Here is a 22,117-nt window from a genome sequence, read left to right on the forward strand (position 1 = left end):
TGTAATTAAACAAATTCAACACTAATTTGGTTTAGTCTTTCCATGTGTTAATTCAAAACCCTGGATTTAAAAAAAAAATGAACCTTTAACTGGGCAAGTTAGTTAAGAACCAATTCTTATTTACAATGACAGCCTACCCAGGGCAAACCTGGGCCAATTGTGCACCGCCCTATGGGACTCCCAATCACAGCCAGATGTGATACAGCCTGGATTAGAACCAAGGACTGTAGTGACCTATTGCACTGAGTAAGTGTCCAAACTTGACTGGTACAGTATCTATAGATAAACAAATATTTAGGGACTTAGTCACTTGAATAGGGAATACAAGTAAGACAAAGTATTCATTGCAAGAATTTTGATTTATTCAACAGCAAAAAGCATGATAGAGAAATCCTTTTGTCTTTAATAAAAAAATATAAACAGAGGGAGGAAAAGCAGCCTCAATCACTAAAAAGTTGTAAAATCTGCTGCCTCAATCTCCAACTAAACTCAAGGTGTGGGGTGTTGGAGAAGAAATAGAATTAGGAGGGTGGTGGGTTCCCTTGTTCCACCTTCCCAGAGTTACTGCTTTCACTGAGTTGCCTACTGAGTTGCTTCTTCAACACCATCTCCCTGGCGATACACGCCACCTGCCCGTTGGTCACTGTGTACGTTCCACTCCTGCAATAAGACATTTTGTTTAGCTAAAGAGGTACAGAAAAACAATTAACCGGTTACTTAAGGTGAGACATCTTACAAAGGACAAATGAAACAACATTTAAACTATGCATGGTTTTAATCCATTTGTGTGACTCTTGGATTAAGGAACTCACTTCTGTTCAGATCCAATCATGCTGCCAGGCTGGTTCTGTTTGTTTGGGAAGAAGAAAGAAGACCACCAGTGACCAGAGTCCTGTCTCTGCAGACCTGAGGAAGAGAAAACAAAAGGAAACTTTAGAGACCGAGTGCGAGATAATGTTCTGATGAAAAACTCAGTGCGAGAAACTGGTCTGTACCTGGGGGGTGTGGAATGACTTCGCCAGCGTACTCAGAACTGCCACAGGAGCTGTTGCTAGAAGTGGAGCCTATGCGCCTTCTATAGTAATCATGGGTGGCGATGAGAGAGCCAGTGGACGGAATTGATGCCATTCTCTTTAACTCTGCTCAAAGATGGAAAACCTAGGGAAGAGAGAAGGGGATATTAGGAGTGTGGAGACAGGAACCATGCAAGCAGAGGCAAGTGATACTGGGATGAGCCAAATAATATTGCTATGGATGCTGCTAGATGTCATTACATGTGCCATAATGCAACAGCCTCAACATAGGCTTTTGTACACATTTGTCTTTGTGGAAAGTGTAAGACCCATTTAAAAAAAATCAGCCTGCAACCCATTCACAGCATTTTGCGACACCACAGAGAACAGGTCTATATTCAACTTCATCCAAAGGGAGTTAGAAACATGCCTGAGTGACAAATTCTGGATTGTCACCCAGTCACAGAAGCCCATCATTAGCCTATTATAGGCAAAGGTGCATTTCCACTTCCCATGCTCCTGACCCCTTGAGCCTCTCTGATATCACTGTTGGCTTAGGCCTCAGTCTGAGGGGTGTGATAGAGACCAACAGCTGTGCAAAGTGATTTCCACACCATGATCTGCAAATAAGTGGGCTGTCTGGGACCGGGGTCTGCAGGTATAATGTTCCAACTTCCAGGCACCTAGCCAGGAAAGTGCACAGGCTAGGTGAGTCACAGGGCTCAACACTTGGTGAGGCGCTGCAGTACCTCAAAAAAAAAAAAAGGTACTGACTAAGCCACTCAGAAAGCAGGATATCAGAAAGCAGGACTATACAGGATGCGCAACTCTTCTCAAACACTGCAGTGGAATGAAACATGCTAAACATATAGTTTTACTCCCCAAACAAACTACATTTCCATAAGCAAAAACGAGTGGTTTACTGAGAAGCAACCTGATTACATTTGATGCTAAATCAGTTGTCAGGTCCAGTCAGGGCAGAAGTTCAGTCCAGATGGTTACTGGCTAGGGATTGTCAGGGTAATGCATGTCTGTGCTAGATAGGCAGTCGCAAAATATCAAGGATAAACCAATCCCCTTTACACAGTGGGGAAAAAAATACTTACTGCCATCAGGCACTATTGGATGTGTGAATGTGCATTGCATTCATGCCAGCATTGCTAATCACACCTCATGTGCAGAAAAATAAGAGTCCAACACTGGCAAGTGTATGATAAAACAGACCATTGAGACAAAATGTAGATGCAAAGAGACTATACAATATCAGCAGTCAAGGCAACAATTATTCAACAAATTAGAGAATTATCTTTGATGTTCCTCTTTGATTATCAGAATCAGATAGGATACAAAGCTGGTAGAAAGAGAATCCCCCCCCCTTCTGATTTCACTATTTTAAGGCTATTAGCCTACATTGCCTTTAGCAATGTGGAATCTTTAAAAAAAAAAATTGTGCCAGGACAATAAATCAAATATATTTAGTGTAGGTCAAAATATGATTGGACACACATTGTCCATTGTTATCTGGGGAAGTAGCCCAGTTTATTCAATTGCCATTCATGCTGGGCGAATATTTTTTGCCTTTTTTAAAAGCAATCAAATCAATCTTACCTTTTTATTTGGCGTTTGACGATGTTGAAAAACACCAAAGGCGGTGGGTCTTTTGGCAATACTCGGTGAATTTAGCTAAACGACTACTCTTGCCCATTTGTGGTATGTTCTCGAATAGAAAACTTCAAATTATTTCTGGTGTGCTCAGTGTAGAATGTTGAATAGGGACAAGCAGGTAACTTTATACAGTGGGCGCTGTGACGCATCCTGGACGAGCTGCTCATGGGTGGGGTTAGGGCACGTTTAGGCCTACGTTTCCAAGGAAGCCAACCTGGACTCAGGAGTAGACGTAACATAGTAAACGTAAATATGTACTGAAATTAGAACAATTACTTTTCGAATTGTGTGTACTAATTTGTGCATATCCATCATCCATTTCGTATGATATGTTACATATTAGAATTCTTATGATATGTTACGAATTGCAATGTGTACAATATGTTACGAATTTGAAAAATGTATGACAAGTTATGAGTTCCAGTATGTTGTGGCTAACTTTACCTATATGGATAATGTAAACTAGGATAGAGGTTATGGTTAGGATTAGGGCTAAAGTCAGGGTTAAGGGGCTATTAAGGTTAGGGGTTAAAGGCTAAAGGGTTTAGGGGTAGGGTTAGCTAACATGCTAAGTAGTTGTTTTTTGTAAAGCTAAAAGTTGTAAGAAGTTGCTCATTAGCTAGAATTGTCCTTGATGAGAGTCAAACACAACCTTTGGGTTATTAGACTTCGCGTTATATGCACGCACGCCTTCCGTCCATCCCGACCAACCCTTGTAATCATACCGAATACATTTTTCATATGTACGTTTAACATGTTACGTCTAGTCTAGGCTGGGCAAGCACAAAACATGATTTGCAATCAATTGCAATGCTCTTGACAGACACGTCATACAGAATCCGCAGCTGTCCCAAACACGAATAACCGAACTTTAACCCAGTAGCCTACTGATTGATTCACTGTTTTAATTTGGTCTTCCACAGCGTGGAATTTCGCATTTAGGAATGAATCCTAACTGTGAAAGCAGAACATAATGTTAACATGTTATTATCTGACTTTTTCTTTTCAATGTTTATAAGATGATTGGAATCACAGACTATTGTAACAAATCCTATAAATTATCAAATGTAATTCCCTCAATAATGTCATCATGAAGAAGAAAGACACGATAATAGTTATTTCAAAGTTAACAATATAAGTTTGGTGGTCTAGTGGTTAGGATTCGGCGTTTTCACCGCAGCGGCCCGGGTTGGATTCCCAATCAGAGAATATATCTATTTGTTTTTTTTACAACCCGACAGCGACTGTACTACCGAAGTCCGTTATACCAATTTAAGAATATAATTTTCTGAGCAGTTCAGATTTCCCTAGTGGTCTAGTGGTTAGGATTCGGCGCTCTCACCGCCGCGGCCCGTGTTCGATTCCCGGTCAGGGAACATGTTTTTAATGTTTTTTTTTTTCAAACAACTGTACTACCGAAGTCTGTTATACCAACTTAACAAAATAATTTTCCGAAGAGTTCAGATTTCCCTGGTGGTCTAGTGGTTAGGATTCGGCGCTCTCACCGCCGCGGCCCTGGTTCGATTCCCGGTCAGGGAACATATGTTTTTTATTTGTGTTTTATGCTTGTTTTTTAAACAACTGTACTGCCGAAGTCCGCTATTCCAAGTTAACAATATAATTTTTTGAACAGTATTTATCATTTTCTGAAATATTCTGCATTTCGTGGTGGTCTAGGGGTTAGGCTTTGGCACTCTCACTTCTGCGGCTGGTGTTAAATTCCCAGTCAGGGAACATAAGTTTTATATTTTTTAAACAACATGACAATCACCGTCTTACCAGTCTATTATACTACCGTATCATGGTTATAGCTGTGAACTGTAACAACAATACTCACTTTTATTTCTCTCTTTATTTTTCCAGAAAGGTATAGTATCCAAAATCAGAACAGACCACTTTTGTTTTAATTGTAAATTCTCTTAAAGTACAAAAATACATTACTGTACATTTGTGATTGTTATGTTCTTATAATGCAATAGTAGAATATGACAATGACATTTTCCTTCAAACAGTTGGACAATATACATAACTTCATATTGGAAATACTACTTCATATTTAGAATGAATGAAAGTTTGGAACCAACACTGTCAAAGCCATACCCAAGTTATCAACCTCCTGCATAATGTTTACTCTTTGAAGGGGTAGTGTGGACCATGACATCAGGTTAAAGTAATGAAGGGAGTAGTGAGATTACAGATGGTTGAGAGAAAAATAGATTATGTTGGAAGGAACCACTGTTCTGAGATGGGCTTCTTTCAGACCCAGAGTTATCTCCGTCAATCCCTAGAATCCTGGACACCTTGTTCTGTGTGGGAGAGACAGAAGCCAGTAGAGACATGAGGAATTAGTTGTAATATTAAAGATGAGAAGATACAGTATTTTCTGTTCTTTATGTTTGTGATTGTTCTCACAGACACTTACCTTCACGCTTCACACCATGTCTTCAAAAGGACTTGAATGTATTGGAATGTCTACAAGGAGGCAGAAAGACACATCTCGTAAACAATGGAAATCACTTTGAGGTATCACTTCAGGTTAAAGTAAGTTTTTCAGCTTTAAATGTAACTTTATTTACTTGCAGCATTAATGTCATTCTAATGACGTTCACCAGACTCTTCCTCCCCAAGCACTGTTCGCAATTAGCCTGGGGACGAAGTTAATATCATTCAAACATCATTCACTGCCTGTGGAGTTCCTGCAGAAAGTAGTAGTAGTAGTGCAGTAGTGTGCCCAGTGTTTTACCTCATTGACATAGCAGGGACACTGATGGAGTGGCCCAAGGAGGGGCTGGTGCGTCCGAGAGCAGAAACAGAGACAACGAGAGATTAGTAAGAGCATCATGTAGTTTAGTAGTACATCATGTAGTATAGCAGTACAACATGTAGTATAAAGTACTAGTATAGTAGTACATCATGTAGTATAGCATGTAATATAGTAGTAGATCATGTAGTATAGCAGTACAACATGTAGTATAGCAGTACAACATGCAGTATAGTAGTACAGCATGTAGTATAAAGTAGTAGTATTATAGGCCATCATTTAGTATACAGTAGTAGTGCATCATGTATTATAGGAGTGCATCATGTAGTATACAGTAGTAGTACAGTATGTAGTAGAAGAGTACATCATGTAGTATAGGAGTGCATCATGTAGTATACAGTAGTAGTATAGTATGTAGTAGAAGAGTACATCATGTAGTATAGAAGTGCATCATGTAGTATAGCAGTACAACATGTAGTATACAGTAGTACAGTATGTAGTATAGTAGTGCATCATGTATTAAAGGAGTGCATCATGTAGTATACAGTAGTAGTACAGTATGTAGTATAAGAATGCATCATGTAGTATAGCAGTACAACATGTAGTATACAGTAGTACAGTATGTAGTATAGTAGTGCATCATGTATTAAAGGAGTGCATCATGTAGTATACAGTAGTAGTACAGTATGTAGTATAAGAATGCATCATGTAGTATAGGAGTGCATCATGTAGTATACATTAGTAGTACAGTATGTAGTAGAAGAGTACATCATGTAGTATAGAAGTGCATCATGTAGTATAGCAGTACAACATGTAGTATAGCAGTACAACATGTAGTATACAGTAGTAGTACAGTATGTAGTATATTAGTACATCATGTAGTATAGTAGTATATAGCACATGAGCAAGAAAAACAGATAAGATCAGTAGCAGCTTAATATATCACATCGAATATATCACATCGAAATCAAGGTATTTCACTATCACAAGGCCAGGGAACTCCTACTATCCTTACCGAGGTGGGCTTGGCAAAGGCAGTGCCCTGTCCGGTTATTGGGCAGCATTCCAGGAAAGAGATGGGGAAAGAAAGATGGTCAGATAAAGTAATCAAGAGGCCACATGGAGGTGTAAATATTGACAGTGCGCTGTATGAGTGAGAAGAGTGTGTGTGTGCGTATATATATTAAAAATACTTAAACAATTAATGGCAAGCAAAAATGCATCACAGTGACAGCTATCCTTTACGCAGGCTCAATTTAAAGGCTATGAAGGAACAGTAAAGTAGATAAAGGGATAATGTTGCCAATTAAGACCGACTGGTCCGATTCGATTAAGGCTGTTGAATTTCTCCCTGTGATTGCGTAAACAAATGCACAAGAAGAAACCTTTGTCCTCAACAATGTGTCCTGTGAAGGGCAGTGGTGTAAAGTACTTAAGTAAAAATACTGGAATGTACTACTTAAGAATTTTTTTGGGTATCTGTACTTAACTATTTATTTTTTGACAACTTTACTTCACTACATTCCTAAAGAAAATTATAACCTTTTTACTGCATGAATACATTTGCCCTGACACACAAAAGTACTTGTTACATTTTGAATGTCAGTTGTATTGCTTCTTTAAATCAGAACAACAATTTTCAGCTGTGCTAACACCATTTCAAAAGGGGTTTCTAAAGATCAATTAAACTTATAAGATAAACTTGGATTAGCTAATACAACGTGCCATTGGAACACAGGAGTGATGGTAGCTGATAATTGGCCTCTGTAAGCCTACGTAGATATTCCATTTTTTTTAAATCAGCCTTTCAGCTACAATAGTCATTTACCACATTAACAATGTCTAACACTGTATTTCTAATCAATTTGATGTTATTTTAACAGACCATATTTTTTTTGCTTTTTGAAAGAAAAGTGATACCCAAGATTCATTTACAATTGACGGACACAGCCATGGCACGGTGTCCAAGAACATTTTGTTTTTTATTCCAGGGTTGTTGCTCTAGCACCTCGGCTGTTTTACACCTAGGCCTATATCATTACGATCAAGAATATAAAAAGGTAGCATAAATAGCTTATATAGAAATATATAATATACCTCTCTCTCGCTTAGAGAAGTGTTCTACCGTTACCTTTAATCAGTTTATCCCCGTGTTAACCAGCCCACCACACTAATAGAGACAACAACCCTGTTGACAATACCTAATCCATTTGCTGGTGTGTAACGGAACAATAATCATCCTTTACATTTTTTATAATGAGATTTCTTTTTTAAATGTAAAAGGCAAATGACACCAATTATTTTAGGATCATATAGGCCTATTCCAATAGAGAACCTAGGCAGGTTTTTAATGATATTGTCCTTTATCATTGCCCTATAATAAATCTATTCATATTTATTACGTTTTATCTTAACAGCTATTCATTCCAATTCACATCAGCGAACAATAACATATTTTAAGTCATAATATACACGACCTCTACAAGTAGGCCATATCATATCAAGTAAAAAACAACAACCTTGGTATTTCTAATGTACAATCTTCAAATTAAATAAGTAAATAAATCTTAAAGAAAAAAGGTCAGCCTTACCCATCTTTGCCTTCCCCTAAATCAAAACCTGATATTAAGTCCATAAAGAGAAGGGATAAGTTCATCATACCCATTCTGCATTACCATAAGTCCAACCTTATTTTAAGTCCACGGTTCCATACTGCATGAATAAAAAAAGTTGTTCATGCAAAAAAAATATTATGTGTACTGTTTAACGCGGTGCAAATATCTATCAGGGACTACTTCAACAGGAGGTAGCTATAATCACTCACAGCCACATTGTAATCTTAGAGTCCTTGAACATTTGGTTGTTTACATATCATTTATTGACCACTAGACGAACATTCTGCTTCACTTCTCGGAGCCTTTTGTAAGTGGGGTACAGGGCACATCGTCTCTCCACTATTTTATGGGGAAATTGTTCATCAATAGAGAATAAGGTGTTCTTCAATTCTCTAACCTGTTGTAACAAAGCAATTTTCCTTTTGAGGTGGGTCAGCATAGCTACGATCGGACGGGGCCTTCCCTCTGCGCTGCCACCGAAACAGTGAGCCCTCTGAAAATCAATTGTTTCCACCTGTTCGTCCGTCATATTGAGATTACTTTTCCTGAACACCTTGATTTTTCCTCCGTTGACAAATAGTTTGTGTTTATCCTCCTTTATTCCCACTATAACAATATTATTTTTCATACTTCTGCACTTTAGATCAAGTAATTCGGCTTTCATTGTTTTATTATCATACCGTAGCCTCTCTGTAGTGTCTTCTAGGGAGTCCACGGCAGTTTTCAATATCTTATGTTCCACTCGTATTTCATTTTATTACTGTAATCCATTCCTATTTTTAAGGCCTCAAACTCCCCCAGTAACCCAGGCAATATATCATTTTTTTGAACTGCTCGCTCATGCTTGTAAGCAATGCTCTATCTTCTGGAGACAGTTATAAAATCGTCCCCCTCCCAATGTGACATTTAGAATTTTTGGTGGCAACTTCCCATCAGTTTCACTTGTAGAACTCGAGGAAAGATATTCTCTTGTTCACTTCGATGTATGCGTTTCTTTTTCGAGCATATCAAAATGCGGATCAATAAATAGTTCCAGATTCTCAATATTATCCAGAAGGTTTGTTTCGTAGTGATCAGCCAATCCTCAATTGTTGTGATTAAGTCATGCAACAAACTATGCCTACCACGCTGCCACGTCAGACTTGGTCTTTTACCAAATAGAGCTATCTTCTGTATACCACCCATACTTTGTCACAACATTTTTTGGGGTTAATAGATGATTCCATTTGTGCTATTTCATAGTTATTCACTATTATTCTACAATGTAGAAAATAGTCAAAATGAAGAAAAACCCTGTAATGAGTAGGGGTGTCCAAACTTTTGACTGGTTCTGTATATATATACTGTTGAGCGTGAACAACCCAACAGCATTGCAGTTCTTGACACACTCAAACCGGTGTGCCTGGCACCTACTACCATACCCTGTTCAAAGGCACTTAAATCTTTTGTCTTGCTCATACAGAATCCATGTCTCGATTGTCTCAAGGCTTAAAAATATTTTTGTAACCCCCCCCTCCTCCTTCATCTACACAGATTGAAGTGGAATTAACAGGTGACATCAATAAGGGATCATATCTTTCACCTTGAATCACCTGGTCAGTCTGTCATGGAAAGAGCAGGTGTTCCTAATGTTTTGTACACTCAGTGTGTGTGTGGGTGTGTGTGTGTGTGTGTGTGTGTGTGTGTGTGTGTGTGTGTGTGTGTATATATACATATATATATATATAACTGGATTAAAAAGATGATTGATTTAGTGGATTAAGACAAAGTGACGATATGAAGGGTGGACACTGCTGGTGGACAGATGGGTAATAGAGGTGGTGAAGGAAGATGGAAAGAACAGAAGGGTGTGCAGGAGGATGAGCTGAGGGTACCTCATGTCTCCAAGTCTCCTTGTAATGGCCACACCCACTGTGGACAGGGCAGCACTGGTCATCTGTCCTGCATTAGAGATACTCTCCTGGGTCCTCTTATACCTAGTCACAGAAAGCAAGAGAGAGAGTCGGAGATCTAGAAAAGACAGGAAGTTTATATTTTGACTACCAATCAGTCGGCATGACTACTATAGTATATCAAGGGGGAAAGGGCAAAACTTAATTTGCATATTGGCCCATCCACTTTCTTGGATCCTCCTTTTCACAGTGACGAGCTTGCTGTGTTCCACCACAGCATCAGCAGGAGGACACATGCTATGAGCACGGATGGACTGGTTGAAGCACGATGGGTGAAACCCCAAAATATGAGCCATCAGCACCTTCGTGGTCACCCTGTCCTAGTGCAGATAGCCAGATTCCCCCCACCCCCTCTGTTTTCACCAAGTAAAGTGCTCCCTCCCCGGCCAGGCTAGCCACAGCCTGTTGTTAATGCTGCTGCCAATGTTAAGAAAGGCTATTGGACAGGCTATTAACAGGCCTCTGATCCAGCTGACCTTAAAATCCCATCAGCTGTTCCAACATAGAGCTTAGAACAACATAGAACAAGAACCCTTTTAGCAAAGCCCGTCTTGGTTAAATTCACATATATAATGGATAGTGACCACTCACACGTTAGATTGGCTGATGTCTTCCAGAGTAGCTGAGGCTGTCAGATATCTGTAAATACAGAGGTACATTATCATCAGAGCTCCATCTTAGAGAAAGCATTAAGAGCATGCATTTCAGGATTATGTACTGTAGGTATTATGCCAGGCAAAAACAGGGTGCTGACATTGTATGCTTTTCAACAACGTTCTGCCAGAAATAATAATAGATGCAATAGCTGCTTTGGCAGGCTTGGTTCACCTTTGCCCAACTTTTACTCACATTAAGTCAGAGTCAAATCTGCCCTGGTTCATTTGCAAAGGCTCTCCATTAGTTTGAAGTCTATCCACAGTTTTTGAATGCCTTCAAATCTGATAGTGTCTCAGGGGGAGTTGGGATAAAACACATTTCCAATTCACAAATGCATATAATACACAATTATACACAAGTACATGTGTGAAATATGACAAATATACTGAACAGAAAAAGAAATGCAACCTGTGAAGTGTTGGTCCAATGTTTCATGAGCTGAAATAAAAGATCCCAGAAATGTTCCATACGCACAAAAAGCATATTTCTCATAAATGTTGAATGTTCATTTCTCTACCATAAGCCGTCTTAGGGAAGCTGATCTGGGTGCTCGTTATCCTCACCAGGATCTTGACCTGACTGCAGTTCGACTTCAGTGGGCAAATTCTCACCTTCGATGGCCACTGGCACGCTGGAGAAGTGTGCTCTTCACGGATGAATCCCGGTTTTAACTGTACCGGGCAGATGGCAGACACAGTGTATGGTGTTGTGTGGGCGAACGGTTTCCTGATGCCAACATTGTGAACAGAGTGCCCCATGGTGGCGGTGTGGTTATGTTATGAGCAAGCATAAGCTATAGACAACTAACACAACTGCATTTTATCAATGGCAATTTGAATGAGCAAAGATACCGTGACGAGATCCAGAGGCCCATTGTCGTGCCACCTCATGTTTCAGCACGTTAATGCACAGCCCCATGTCGCAAGGATCTGTACACAATTCCTGGGAGCTGAAAATGTCCCAGTTCTTCCATAGCCTGCACACTCAACAGACATGTCACCCATTGAGCCTGTTTGGGATGCTCTGGATCGACATGTACGACAGTGTGTTCCAGTTCCCACCAATATCCAGCAACTTCGCACAGCCAATGAAGAGGAGTGGGACAACATTTCACAGTCCACAATCAACAGACTTATCAACTCTATGCGAAGAAGCTGTGTCTGTTGTGCTCCATGAGGCAAATGGTGGTCCCACCAGATACTGACTGTTTTTCTGATCCACGGCTCTAATTTGTTTAAAAAGGTATCTGTGACCAACAGATGCATATCTGTATTCCCAGGCATATGAAATCTATAGATTAGGGCATAATGAACATATTTAAATTGACAGATTTCTTTTTTTTTGCAGTGTACAGTATATGTATATGGGATTTGATTAGAATCCCCATTAGCTGTTGCAAAAGCAGCAGCTACTCTTCCTGGGGTCCACACAAAACATGAAACATAATGCAGAATGACATAATACAGAACATCAATAGACAAGAACGGCTCAAGGACAGAACTACAGTTTTTTTAAAGGCCCACATAGCCTACATATCAATGCATACACATAAACTATCTAGGTCAAATATGGGGAGAGGCGTTGTGCCACGAGGTGTTGCTTTATCTGTTTTTTGAAACCAGGTTATTTGAAACCGTTTATTTGAGCAATATGAGATGGAAGGAAGTTCCATGCAATAAGGGCTCTATATAATATGGTACTCTTTCTTGAATTTGTTCTGGATTTCGGGACTGTGAAAAGACCCCTGGTGGCATGTCTGGTGGGATAAGTGTGTGTTTGTTAGAGCTGTGTGTTAGTTGACTATGCAAACAATTTGGGATTTTCAACACATTAATGTTTCTTATAAAAGAAGAAGTGATGCAGTCAGTCTCTCCTCAACTCTTAGCCAAGAGAGACTGGCATGCATAGTGTTTATATCAGCCCTCTGATTATAATCAAGAGCAAAGCATGCCGCTCTGTTCTGGGCCAGCTGCAGCTTAACTAGGTATTTCCTTGCTGCACTGGACCATACGACTGGACAATAATCAAGAGTAGACAAAACTAGAGCCTGCAGAACTTGCTTTTTGGAGTGTGGTGTCAAAAAAGCAGAGCATCTCTTTATTACGGACAGACCTCTCCCCATCTTTACAACCATTGAATCTATATGTATTGACCGTGACAGTTTATAATCTAAGGTAATTTAGTCTCCTCAACTTGTTCAACAGCCACAAGGAATGATTTGTACCAAATACAATGCTCTTAGTAGTGATTCCACAGACTTCAACTCTTTTTTAAGAGTTTCAGTGACTTCATTAGCTGTGATGCGTATATGGTTGAATCATCAGCATACATGGACACACATGCTTTGTTTAATGCCAGTGGCAGGTCATTGGTAAAAATATAAAAGAGTAGAGGGCCTAGAGAGCTTCCCTGCGGTACACCACACTTTACATGTTTGACATTAGAGAAGCTTCCATTGAAGAAAACCCTCTGAGTTCTATTAGATAGATTACCATATTGTGGATTCAGAGGTGAGGTTAAAAAGCCATAACACATGTTTTTTTCAACAACAGGTTAGGGTCAATAATATCAAAGGTTGCACTGAAATCTAACAGTACAGCTCCCACAATCTTATTATTATCAATTTATTTCAACCAATCATCAGTCATTTGTGTCAGTGCAGTACATGTTGAGTGCCCTTCTCTATAAGCGTGCTGAAAGTCTGTTGTTAATTTGTTTACAGAGAAATAGCATTGTATTTGGTCAAACACCATTGTTTCCAAAAGTTTGCTAAGAGCTGACAGCAAGCTCATAGGTCTGCTGTTAGAACCAGTAAAGGCGCTTTACCACTCTTGGGTAGCGGAATTACTTTGGCTTCCCTCCAGGCCTGAGGACAAATACTTTCCGCTAGGCTCAGATTAAAGATATGACAGATAGGAGTGGCTATAGAGTCAGCTACCATCCTCATTAGCTTTCCATCTAAGTTGTCAATGCCAGGAGGTTTGTCATTATTTATCGATAGCAATCATTTTTCCACCTCTCCCACACTAACTTTACAAAATTAAAACGTGCAATGCTTTTCTTTCATTAATTGTTTTTTTTATGCATGAATACAATTTCTCACTTGTTCGATGTTGGCATTTCCTGCCTAAGTTTGCCCACTTCGCCAATGAAATAATCATTAAAATAATTGCCAACATCAAATGGTTTTGTGATGAATAAGCCATCTGATTCAATGAAAGATGGAGCTGAAATTGTCTTTCTGCCCATCATTTCATTTAAAGTACTCCAAAGTTTTTTCCCCCACATTTTTTATATCATTGATCTTGGCTTCATAATAGTTTCTTATTCTTTTTATTGAGTAGTCACATAATTTCTCAATTTGCAGTAAGTAAGCCCGTCAAATGTTTGAGTTTGAGTTTGAGTTTATTTTTATTTTTACAGGGACAGTGCACATTAATCAACGTTTCAGTAAAAGTGCCGGTTTTAGCCAGCCGGCTAATTTTCAACCGCAGTCCCTGGGCAGGTTATTAAAACAATTACAATATAGACAATAGCAACATAGAACAAGCAAGACATAGCAACATAGGACAAGCAAGACATAGCATACAGACAGAGCAACATAGGACAAGCAAGACGTAGCATACAGACAGAGCAACATAGAACAAAAAGCAGCAAGACAAAATTCATAAAAGCAACAAAGTGTTTCCACACCTCACAAGCTACAGACAACAGACAACATGGAGAGCGGCAACACACAGCTAGGGACCATGTTCACAAATCTGATGGACCTTTAGCCATGTCTTCAAGCATTTTGTGAAAGTGTGATATGTGGTGCAGTTATGTGTGTCTGATGGCAGTGTATTCCAGACATGGGAAGCTCTCACAGAGAATGCAGATTTACTAAAGGTGCTTTTCCTTAGGGGAACTATACAGTCACCTCTCATGGCAGACCTTGTGGATCTGCTGCCATATGTCTGGGTTTTCTGTTTAACAAAAATATTGAGTGGAGGGGGAGCCAGGCCATTAAGGATCTTGAATACAAGACATGCGTCGGTGTATTGCACAAGATTTTCCCAACTCAAGAGCTCATGCTTTCTAAGGATGTGACAATGATGATGGCTATTGGGCTTCCTATCAAGCACTTTAAGAGCCTGTTTGTAGACAGACTGAATAGGTTTTAATGTTGTACAGCAAGCTTGGGCCCAACTAGTCAAGCAGTATGTTAAGTGGGGGAGTATCATAGATTTGAAGTACAGTTTTGCTACCTCTGTAGTCAAACAATTTCGTATAAATCGGAAATTAGCTAGGTTGAATTTGGTTATTTGAATTACCTTTTTCACATGCTTTTTAAAAGAGAGGTTGGAATCAAGTATGATGCCAAGGTACTTAAAATCGGATACCACCTGGAGCTTCTCCCCTGACACATAGACATCTGGCTCAGTAGCATCTGTTGCCCTCTTTGTGAAGAACATGCAAACAGTTTTTTTTTGCAGCCAGATGTCACGCCCTGACCATAGAGAGCCCTTAGTTCTTTATGGTGTAGTAGGTCAGGGCGTGACTAGTTGGTGCTAATATGGTTCCCAATCAGAGGCAGCTGTTTATCGTTGCCTCTGATTGGGGATCATATTTAGGTAGCTATTTCCCCACCTGTGTTTTGTGGGATATTGATTGTTGGTTAGTGTGTTTGGGCACTACGTCATTAGGGTCTTTGTACGTTTTGTTGTATTGTTTTGTTAGTTTCACTAAAATATATATGTGGAACTATACTCACACTGCGCCTTGGTCCGCTCATTTCCAAGATCGTGACACCAGACTTATTAGCCACTCCTTTTGCCCCATCTCTTTCAACCATACAGATGTTCAATTCCTCATCAATCCATGGAGCCTTAACAGTTCTAACAGTCAGTTTCTTAATTAATAGGTGCATGTTTATCAATAATTGGAAGAAGCAATTTCATAAATGCATCAAGTGCAGCGTCTGGATGCTCCTCATTAATCACATCAGACCAACAAATATTTTTAACATCATCCACATAAGAGTCACAGCAAAATTGTTGTATGATCTCTTATACACTATTTTAGGCCCAGCTGTTGGAACTTTGGCTTTCCTGGATATAGCCACTATATTGTGATCACTGCATCCAATGGGTACGGATACAGCTTTAGAACAAAGTTCTGCAGTATTAGTAAACATGTGATCGATACATGTGGATGATCTTGTTCCTGTAGTGTTTGTAAACACCCTGGTAGGTTGATTAATAACCTGAACCAGATTACAGACACTGGTCACAGTAAGAAGCTTCCTCTTGAGCGGACAACTTGATGAAAACCAGTCAATAATTAGGTGCCCAAGAAAGTAGACCTCTCTGTTTATATCACATACAGTATCAAGCATTTCACACATTATTTAGATACTGACTGTTAGCACTTGGTAGCCTATAGCAACACCCCAAAAGAAAAGGCTTTAGATGTGCCAAGTGAACCTGCAACCACAACACTTCAATAACACTTGACATAAGATCTTCTCTAACCATTACAGGGATATGGCTCTGAATATATACAGCAACACCTCCCCCATAAGCATTTCTGTCTCTTCTATACATGTTATATCCTTGTATTGCTACTGATGTATCATCAAATTAATTATCTAAGTGAGTCTCAGAAATGGCTAATATATGAATGTTATCTGATGTTAGCAAGTTACGGATTTCATGAACCTTATTTCTAAGGCTACATATATTAATATGGGCTATTTTCATCCCTTTCCTGGGTTGCTTATCAGAGATAGACATAATACTGAAAAGAGAAAACAAAGCAAGAGAACAAAATATACATTCAGCAGTCCATTAATCAATTGGTGTGTGTGTGTTGTGGGGTTGAAGCTACGAACCCATAGGCTTGACTCTCTCATCCCTTCCAGGCTTCTGGGAGGGAGGGAGGGTGGACAATGAGCCTGTCATAGCGGATGAAAGCAATTTCCCCACGCGCTCTGGCAGACTTCATGGCTGGGATCAGTTATCTCAGTTACCTATTTCCTAAGATATACGTTCCTCTCAAGTTCTTCGCTCTTTCCAGAACAGCTACCTTGTCCTTGAACCTCAGGAACTTGACCACTATCTGGGCCGGGTTTTCCAGTCCCGTGGGCGCACTCCACCTCAATCTTCCTGTGGTCCATCTTCAATTTCTCAGAGATAATTTCCCTCACTTTGTCCTCAGACTCCGTCCAGGTCTCATGTGGAGATTCTGCAATTCCGTCCACAACCATGTTATTCCGCCTTGAACTGATATCCTCTCTCAATGACTTACAGATTGCTGTCATCAACTCATCGAGCTGACCATGGGAGAACTGCAAAATATTCTTCAGGTCCTGGACCTCTCTGGTCAGGTCGTCCATTATTTTATTAGTAGAATCCACGAGTATTTGGACAAAACACTTGAAGCTATTTTCTTGTTGTTGTAACAACTGCTTGTAGGTGTCTATTTGTTTGTTTAAAAGATCCTTCACGTGTGATAGAGAGACACCCATGTCCTCAACGGAACTCCTGCCAGCTTTGGTCTTTGCCAGTACCCACCAAATTATTATTATTATTACTACTATTCTGATACTAATTATGATGTATTATTGTCAAGCTTGTTTTGTAATTCAGTGACAGTCACTCAATCAGCCCATGTCAGCTAACTTTGTTTAGATGGGTAATTTAGTCTTTATAATGCCTCGGGTTACTTTAATACATTTCTGATGTTGTATAGGCGGTTGAAGAAGCTGGAGTGTTGTGTGACATCATGAGGGCATCTCACAGGTGGAAGTACTTACGCATTGGAGGTCTGGACTTCCTGCCAGCCTTTGGACAGGTTTTGTTTAATCTCACTGAAGGGGCCAGTACCCAGCTGCCTCCTGATGTCCATTGCATATTTCTCTTTGGCCAAGAGTACCTGCCGCAAAGTCTGTATTTCATCCTCCGTCTGAGCAGAAAAAAATGACAGAAAAGTTTACAATTTTCAGACTAAAAATAATAAATTGTGGATTTTCTGTGACTTGTCTTTTTCCATTAATTTGGGTGCAAATCAAAATCTGAACAAACTATTATGCTAAGAGACAGATTCAACATAAATGTATATGACAATGTTTGACAACATGAAGAATGGGACAAATGTGCAAAGTTGGACAGACACAGAGAGAATAATACCTTTGCCAGCTCCATCTTTAAATCAAACTCATCCTCCTCTGATAGACCGTTAGTCGGACTTCCAATTCCTGATATTCCAATGGAAATGTTCCTTGGTGAAACATTTTCCCCACTGTAACCTTTGAAAGGATAGATGTTACTGTCTACAATGCATACCCATATCAATGCTCGAACTGTGACTTCATAAATGTTCAGTTGTTGACATAAATTACTGCTCTACTGGCAGTTCATCTTCATTTAGTCAACTAGTCTCAACTAAAGAGATGCTCTGCTTTTTTGACACCACAATCCAAAAGCAAGTTCTGCAGGCTCTAGTTTTGTCTATTCTTGATTATTGTCCAGTCGTGTGGTCCAGTGCTGAAAGAAAGACTTAGTTAAGCTGCAGCTGGCCCAGAACAGAGTGGCACATTTAGCTCTTGATTGTAATCAGAGGGCTGAAATAAATAGTATGCATGCCAGTCTCTCTTGGCTAAGAGTTGAGGAGAGACTGACTGCATCAATTCTTCTTTTTATAAGAAACAATGTGTTGAAAATACCAAATTGTTTGCATAGTCAACTTACACACAGCTCTGACACACACACTTATCCCACCAGACATGCCACCAGGGGTCTTTTCACAGTCCCAAAATCCAGAACAAATTCAAGAAAGCGTACCGTATTACATAGAGCCCTTATTGCATGGAACTTCCTTCCATCTCATATTGCTCAAATAAACAGCAAACCTGGTTTCAAAAAACAGATAAAGCAACACCTCGAAGCACACCTCTCCCCTATTTGACCTAGATAGTTTGTGTGTATGCATTGATTATGTGGTTCTGTCCTTGTCTATTGATGTTCTGTATTATGTCATTCTGTATCATGTTTTTTGATTTGTGTACTTTTGCATGAGCTAATGGGGACCCTCATAAAATACCAATACCAACTTACTGCTGAGAGTTAGAATAGTAAAATGCACAAGGTGCAATTTCGAAATTTGGTTGTGGATCAGCAGTCTTTCTCTTGTAATATCAGTCACTCAATTAGCCCATGTCAGCTCCGTTTTTTTTAGATGGGTAAAATAGTCTAGCGGCCAGCAATCTAAACTTGTAGTAATCACGGGTATAGACCGGAGGGCACCCATTGATTTTGTTAGTCACACTCAGTCAGATATCATATTAAACATGCAATGCAAACATTTCTCTAGACCCTATGGCAAAATCTGTAGAATTGCAGGAAATTAGCTCTAGAACTGCTAATGTTTCTCTCCGCACCATGGCAAATTGTTTAGAACTGCAGCAAACATGTTTTAAAACAGCAACATTTTCTCTACAACCCATGGCAAAATGTGTAGAATTGAACTCTAAACGTATTTATATATATTTGTTTTTATCTCCGCTGTCAAGAGGACTCCCATTCGTTGTTCTCAATTTCGCCCAGTGCGCAGTCCATGGTGCTGAATTCAATGCCTACCTGTAGCGCTAGCAATAGCATTGCGTGTGGCTAATCACGCATAGCATGAAAGGCTATCTAGGCATGTATTCTTTATCTCACCGTGTGATACAGAGTAGGATGTCATTCATTCATTCATTCATTGAACAATTCAACAATCTAGCCATAGTAACTTACCTTGCCTATTCATGATCAGCAGAGGCATGAACAACTCAGTTTCACCCAGCACTTCTTTTCCGTGTTCGTGCTATCGTTAGCTTTTGCTAAATGGTGTCCAATCCCTACTGTTCAATAATGGATGTCTCAAACGCTTCTCTATACTCACATTCAGTATCACGCTATGGTTGACATGCCAAAGCTATATACAGGAAATCAAGAACATAATGTAGTCTTATTGGAATATTAACGTTATGTTGCGTTGTTTATTCAACACCTAAGTGCTTTAAGAATGGGAGTTAATCCCGCACGTGAGTGTGAGATGATGGCGGCGTACACCTGTCGAGTAAACAAATTCGATGTATTTTTATACAGATTGTATTTATTGTTCATCGATGTTATTTTGTCAAGTATAGGCTATCCTAATTCATTCAGAACGAATTTTGCTGCTGCTGCGGGAAACACAAATAGCCACCTGTGCAGGCTGTGCTGGATCTTTCAGCGTTGGTAAAATATCCATCAAGTGGTAAAATGAGTGAGAGCTGAAGAGAAGATTCCACAGCACGGGCTCTGTCTCCATCTACCTCATATTCTAGAGTAGGCCTACAGTATTTCATAGGCCTATTGAATGTAGAATATTATGTTTTCAGTCTACTGTAATAGCACGACACGTAATTATACTTGAATATCGTAATTGCGGCATAGCATGAGAATTGAAATGATAAACAAAACAAAGGTAAATGTTCAAGAACATTTATTTTACCAACAGCAAATCAGATCAATGACCCACTTTGTTTTCTTTCAGACACACAAGTATTACCATGCTACAACATAAAGGTCAATATTTATACTACATATTTAAGTGTATGTACAAGAGACCTTAACCATTAAACCATGCGTTGCAAAATTTAATGGCCACATCAAAACAACATACCATTTATAACTATAGCCGCTCATCATCAAAACCATGATAAAATAAGATACCTTAAATAAAATTGCATCAAATTACTATATCACTATCATTACACTATGTGTCCTCTGTATCAAGAAAATGTTATGTCACCATTTCCTGATCACTGATCCAGTAGTCTTTAGTTTTTTTTTTAACACATTGCATTCAACTCATTTAACAATTAGCATTTTCCAACATGTCAATGAAGAAGTGATAACAGGTAGGTATATCTATGGAATCTTTTTCTCAGGAGGGCACAGCAAACATTGTAAAAGGATCACACAGGTCAAATAACCATACCATCAAAAGCAGAGGGCAGGCAAGAGGAGCTCAGAAACCCATCATTGTAAACCATTGAAACACGTAATTGGCATTAATGAAAGAAACAAACAATGAAGATAATGGCTGTTTATGGCAAGTTATGTATTAGTTACACTGGACGTATATTCCGCTCTATATATTTCTATTAAAAACATTAGTATATTCTGGTTCTAGGATAAGAGCTGCCTGTAGTAGTGCTAGCCAGCTCATGAAATGACTTAGAAAGTACCAATATCGACACTCACAAGTCAATGATGGTAAACACAAATTAACAGCATTGGACAATTACAAAACTCTTTAGAATTCCCTTCAACACAACTATAAAACACGATGATGATAATATTCTTCAAATGCTCACAATATTTTCCTAAACATGATCTTTTTCGTCACATCTAAACATAGATGAATAGTGCTCGGAATAAAGTGGACATCACACTCTAAATATGGATCAGGTCAAGGTTCTTGGCTTAGACCGTGTGGGGTACCACTTGGAACCACAAGAACAGAAAGCACTGGTAAAACGTATTAAATAACTGGATATCGAGAACAGCCGTTCAAAAGTGAAGAGAAGAAGTGTTGCTCAGAGACGCGTCCAAGCAATCCAACGGGACTGTGGGTGGCACAGTGGCAAGTAAGCTACACAAAATATACACGTGTAAACAAACGTATATATATCATATTTATCTTCTGCTGTTAGTCAGTTCTTCAATACAGGGAAGTTAGAGGCAAGATTACAAGCATTCAATTCAGGTTTCAGGGGCTGGACAAAACAATACTTCCTACACAAAACAAGAGACCAAAGTAAGCCAAGTCAGATAACGGGAAAAGCCCAGATCCACCAAATGTTAGAAAACAATGACGTCATCATCCGCATTTCATGATATTGCCGTCGTAAATCCCCACCCCCCTTCTACATGCACAGGACTCAGGGCAACATAACCACAATGCACTTGGAAGGGCACAAACACAGGTAAACAGGAGTCCAAGGGTTTAAAAGGAGATGAAGGAAAGGAGCTGTATGTTTATAACTGGCATCAGCTGATGGCAATTCCAAACTGAGCATTGTGTAGCTCAAACCTTGGATGTGTAATGATTACTCCAGCATGAAGCAAAGACAATGAACAGCAAAACACCTCACAATCCAGAACTCCCTGAGCCGAGCCTCTCTTATCAGTGAGCAAAAAACATCAAGTAAACTGTACCCCAAAGAAATCACACTCACAAATACAGTACTAGTCAAAAGTCTGGACACACCTATACATTCAAGGGTTTTTCTTTATTTTTACTATTTTCTACAGTGTAGAATAATAGTGAAGACATCAAAACTGTGAAATAACACATATGGAATCATGTAGTAACCAGAAAAGTGTTAAACAAATCCAAATATGTTATATTTGAGATTCTTCAAAGTAGCCACCCTTTGCCTTG

The 22,117-nt window shown here is 39.4% G+C and overlaps 2 protein-coding genes and 1 non-coding gene across 5 annotated transcripts; 1 reads left to right on the forward strand and 2 right to left on the reverse strand.

The window, feature by feature from the left end:
- Positions 1-340: 340 nt before the first annotated feature.
- LOC112221884 (pancreatic progenitor cell differentiation and proliferation factor) lies at positions 341-2,787 on the reverse strand. The gene is made up of 4 exons (XM_024384292.2): positions 2,622-2,787; positions 996-1,158; positions 813-906; positions 341-660 (listed from the first exon to the last, which is right to left on the reverse strand). Exons 2-4 carry the CDS (start codon positions 1,126-1,128, stop codon positions 522-524), a joined length of 366 nt encoding a protein of 121 aa, XP_024240060.1. The 5' UTR covers positions 1,129-1,158; positions 2,622-2,787; the 3' UTR covers positions 341-521.
- A 1,358-nt stretch (positions 2,788-4,145) lies between these two features.
- trnae-cuc lies at positions 4,146-4,217 on the forward strand. The gene has a single exon. It is a non-coding gene; the product is annotated as a tRNA-Glu (tRNA).
- A 294-nt stretch (positions 4,218-4,511) lies between these two features.
- LOC112221885 (tumor protein D54) lies at positions 4,512-19,906 on the reverse strand. 3 transcript variants are annotated; one of them, XR_002949082.2, is made up of 10 exons: positions 19,438-19,906; positions 17,833-17,951; positions 17,460-17,608; positions 10,598-10,645; positions 9,929-10,030; positions 6,455-6,481; positions 5,422-5,466; positions 5,259-5,323; positions 5,101-5,150; positions 4,512-4,984 (listed from the first exon to the last, which is right to left on the reverse strand). XR_002949082.2 is itself a non-coding variant. In XM_024384293.2 (9 exons), the coding sequence occupies exons 1-8, from the start codon at positions 19,463-19,465 to the stop codon at positions 5,123-5,125; spliced, it is 546 nt and encodes a 181-aa protein (XP_024240061.1). In that variant the 5' UTR covers positions 19,466-19,906; the 3' UTR covers positions 4,512-4,984; positions 5,101-5,122. The 3 variants fall into 3 exon arrangements, 1 of the variants encoding a protein (XP_024240061.1); XR_002949081.2 differs by having other exon boundaries at positions 5,255-5,323; positions 19,438-19,904; XM_024384293.2 differs by lacking the exon at positions 5,259-5,323.
- Positions 19,907-22,117: the final 2,211 nt, after the last annotated feature.

The sequence above is a fragment of the Oncorhynchus tshawytscha genome, linkage group LG22 (assembly GCF_018296145.1).
Source record: "Oncorhynchus tshawytscha isolate Ot180627B linkage group LG22, Otsh_v2.0, whole genome shotgun sequence".
Classification (NCBI taxonomy): Eukaryota; Metazoa; Chordata; class Actinopteri; order Salmoniformes; family Salmonidae; genus Oncorhynchus; species Oncorhynchus tshawytscha.

Excerpts from the sequence above, each read along its gene's own strand:
- LOC112221884 (XM_024384292.2), bottom strand. The coding sequence starts at position 1,128 with ATGGCATCAATTCCGTCCACTGGCTCTCTCATCGCCACCCATGATTAC. Across the intron at positions 907-995 it reads AGTCATTCCACACCCCCCAG|GTCTGCAGAGACAGGACTCT; the intron begins GTACAGACCAGT and ends TCTCTTCCTCAG. Across the intron at positions 661-812 it reads ATGATTGGATCTGAACAGAA|GAGTGGAACGTACACAGTGA; the intron begins GTGAGTTCCTTA and ends GTCTTATTGCAG.
- LOC112221885 (XM_024384293.2), bottom strand. The coding sequence starts at position 19,465 with ATGCCTCTGCTGATCATGAATAGGCAAG. Across the intron at positions 10,646-17,459 it reads GAAGTCCAGACCTCCAATGC|ATATCTGACAGCCTCAGCTA; the intron begins GTAAGTACTTCC and ends CTGTATTTACAG. Across the intron at positions 10,031-10,597 it reads GACATCAGCCAATCTAACGT|GTATAAGAGGACCCAGGAGA; the intron begins GTGAGTGGTCAC and ends TTCTGTGACTAG.